The sequence below is a fragment of the Hipposideros armiger genome, unplaced genomic scaffold (genome assembly GCF_001890085.2).
Source record: "Hipposideros armiger isolate ML-2016 unplaced genomic scaffold, ASM189008v1 scaffold_1943, whole genome shotgun sequence".
In the NCBI taxonomy this organism is placed as follows: domain Eukaryota; kingdom Metazoa; phylum Chordata; class Mammalia; order Chiroptera; family Hipposideridae; genus Hipposideros; species Hipposideros armiger.
In genome coordinates, this window is record NW_017733293.1 from 74,950 (window position 1) to 78,029 (window position 3,080).

General features: G+C 51.1%; 1 protein-coding gene across 1 annotated transcript in view; it reads left to right on the plus strand.

Annotated features, from left to right (window-relative positions):
- The window catches only part of LOC109378398 (class I histocompatibility antigen, Gogo-B*0101 alpha chain-like), a 76,232-nt gene extending 73,579 nt beyond the window's left edge, over positions 1-2,653 (plus strand). The window contains exons 5-8 of the mRNA XM_019634793.1: positions 1,331-1,444; positions 1,856-1,888; positions 2,028-2,075; positions 2,235-2,653. Of these exons, the coding sequence (XP_019490338.1) occupies positions 1,331-1,444; positions 1,856-1,888; positions 2,028-2,075; positions 2,235-2,239 (200 nt within the window). The 3' untranslated portion in view covers positions 2,240-2,653. The remainder of the gene's footprint in view (positions 1-1,330; positions 1,445-1,855; positions 1,889-2,027; positions 2,076-2,234) is intronic.
- Positions 2,654-3,080: the final 427 nt, after the last annotated feature.

The following is a 3,080-nucleotide window of genomic DNA, read 5'->3' on the forward strand; positions in this document are numbered from 1 at the left end:
TGGCAGCCCAGTTTTAGGTTGAGCTGTTGTTCACCATCTTAGCTGTAGAGGGTGCAGCATCACTGGTCCTAATGTGGGATCCAAACTGGTTCTGCTGCTGACAGCTGGCATCCCAAGCCAGCTCTTACCCAATGCGCCACTGGGACGGCCCTGTTACAAGTTATTTTAAAGGTTACTTTCTGAAATGTCTTACTATATAACAAGTAGTTATCCATGTTATAAAGTCTGAAAATGTTTTATACCACTTTACAAGCTGCATACTATTTTGAACAATGGGATACAATCAGACCCTTTTTCTATCCATTAGCATTCATCTCTTGTAAATAATGATTTCACAAGCATCGTGTACATAAAGAATAGTCTACAACTGCAATTTTTTTAATTGATAGACTAATGGTCAACATTAAGTCAAAGAGTTTACACATTTTTATGACTTTTCAGACATGTGGTCAAATTGTTTCTCTAAATTTCTATACTGACATATTCATATATTTAACACATATTTATTGAGTCCCTGCTATGAGCTGGGAGTGATGTGGAGGATACAGTGACGAAGAAACAGACAAGACCTCTTGTTCAAAGAACATATATTACAGTGATATTCACTGACAAACACAACTTTTTATAAGATCAGTCATAATTGCTTTGGAGACAAACATGCCTGGGTTAGAAGACTGGTGGTGGGTGGATGGCAGGGCATATATGTCAGTTTGTTGGACATGACGTTTCTGAGGAATGACTGACCCCCAGACACTTGAGCAGAGACCCGAATGGTGTGAGGAGCTGCCATGTGGGTCCCTGGGGAGGAGGTGCACTTGGGGAGTCACTGCAGGGTCAGGGGCCCTGAGACAGGACTGGGCAGTGTCCAGAGGCAGCTGTGAGTAGAGACAGGTGAGCTGGGCTGAGGGGGGTGAGACCAGGGCAATCAGAGGGGTCCTGTCATGCGGGGCTGGCAGGCAGGTGAGGGACTGGGGGCTCATTGTGCCTAAGAAGGGAGACACTGGAGTGTCATGTGGGACGTGGTGGTGAGATTACATCCTAACTCACATTTAAAAGATGACTCTGCCTGCTATGTGGGTGGCATGAGCGTCAGCAGGGAGCCCAGTTGGACGGCCCACCTGTTACTGCTGCAGAGGACGGTTCTGCATGGAAGCAGCAGAGGAGGGAGAAGTGACTGGATTCCGTGGTGGTGCAGTTAAGAGGTGTCAGCAGTGATTCAGTGGAGAAGCACACATTTATGTGNTTCCCAGGGAAAGCAGGGGTCTCTGGAGGACTTCAGGTCGGGGCTGAGGCCTGGGGGTCAGGGCCCTCACCTTCCCTTCCCTTCCAGAGCCGCCTCCTCAGGCCGCCATCCCTGTGGGCATCATTGCTGTGCTGGTCCTTGGAGCTGCGGTCACTGGGGCTGTGGTGGCTGGAGCTGTGCTGTGGAGGAGGAGGCGCTCAGGTAGGAAGGGCGGGGACTGAGTTGTCTTGTCCACTGGGGGGTTTCAAGCCTCAGGTACAAGTGTGTCCTGCCTCGTTAGTGGGAAGGACCATCCGAGTCTGGGATCCTATTTGCTAACACTTACTCTTCATTAATGCACGTGTGAAAATCATTACCTTGATGATTCTGGTGATGGGGACCTGATTCTCAATAGTCACAGGTCAGAGCGGAAGGTCCCTGCTGAGGACAGACCTCCAGGAGGGTGGTTGGTCCAGTCCCCACACACGTACTTTCCTCAGGTTTCCTGATCCTGCTGTGGGTCTGTAGTCACAGTTCTGGAAACTTCTCTGGGTTCCAGGACTACGGGATTCCTCTAGGACCTCATGGCCCTGCCTCCTTCCTGGCTTCTCACGTGATGTTTTCTTCCCACAGGTGGAAAAGGAGGGAGCTACGCTCACGCTGCAAGTGAGTGTGGAGGGGGGTGATCCCTGAGACCCTTGGGATCGTGTAGATGGAAGCCCTTGGGGCCCACCCACCCCCATCATTCCTCCTTTCGCCACATCTGCTGTGCGCTCTGACCACATCCTGTTTTGTTCTCCCCCAGGTGGTCACAGTGACCAGGGCTCTGATGTGTCTCTCACGGCTTCTAAAGGTGAGACCCTGGAGGGCCTGAAGTGGGGAGGGTTGGGGCAGAGGGGACAAGACTGGGTGCTGGGGATTCTTTGGGACGTTTTGACCATGTGGTGGACTGTTGAGAATGTCACCACTTACAGTCACTAACCTGAATTTGTTCATGATTTTTGTTTTACAGCGTGAGACAGCTGCCTTGTGGGGGACTGAGTGATGCAAGATGTGTTCATACCCCCACTTTGTGACTTCAGGAACCTCGGACCTCTCTTTCTGCAAAGGGCATCTGAATGTGTCTGCGTTCCTCTCAGCATCCTGTGAGGAGGGGGGGAGACTGCCCGCCCCCTGCCCTCCACGCCCCGTCCCTGCACTGACTGAGCCTCTTCCCTGACCCACTGTCCTGTTCCAGCAGAGGCTGTTTCTATCCTGCTTTTACTTCATGTTACTCTGAACGGCACCTTCTTACTTCCTTTTGAAATAAGAATCTGGATGTGAATCTGTTTTTTCAGTTCTTGCCATGAAGGGTTGATGGGTTAATTGAAGGAGAAAATCCTAAATTTTGAGAGGAAATAAATGGAAGCACCGAGAACCTTCCAGAATCCGTGTGTTGGCTGTGCTGAGTCTGCTGCAGGTGGTGACAGGAGAGGCTGTGAGGACCGAGCCTGGACGCAGCCTGAGCCTAGTTGGTGCTCAGTGCATTGTGGGCTGTGACGTGGTCACTCCTCTGCTGGTCACCTCTCTGCCCTTTTGTCCTTGTCCCTTCAGTAGAACCTTGTCCCACCAGGACCTGTGATCAAAGTGACTAGGACATCACCCAGGTCTGGTCTTGTCAGTGAGGGCTTCGTGTGGCTCAGGCCTGGGCCCTGTCCTCACCCCCCAGATTTTGGGTGTTCATTTGTTGTGTCTATAGAGGAATATGACTTTTTGTCCTTGTTAAGAGTCCTGGTCTCATTCTCCTCTGGGTGTCCCCTATCTGTCAGCAGCAGGAGGCATTTTGAAGAGGGTTCCCTGGGTGCTGGAAATGCTCCTT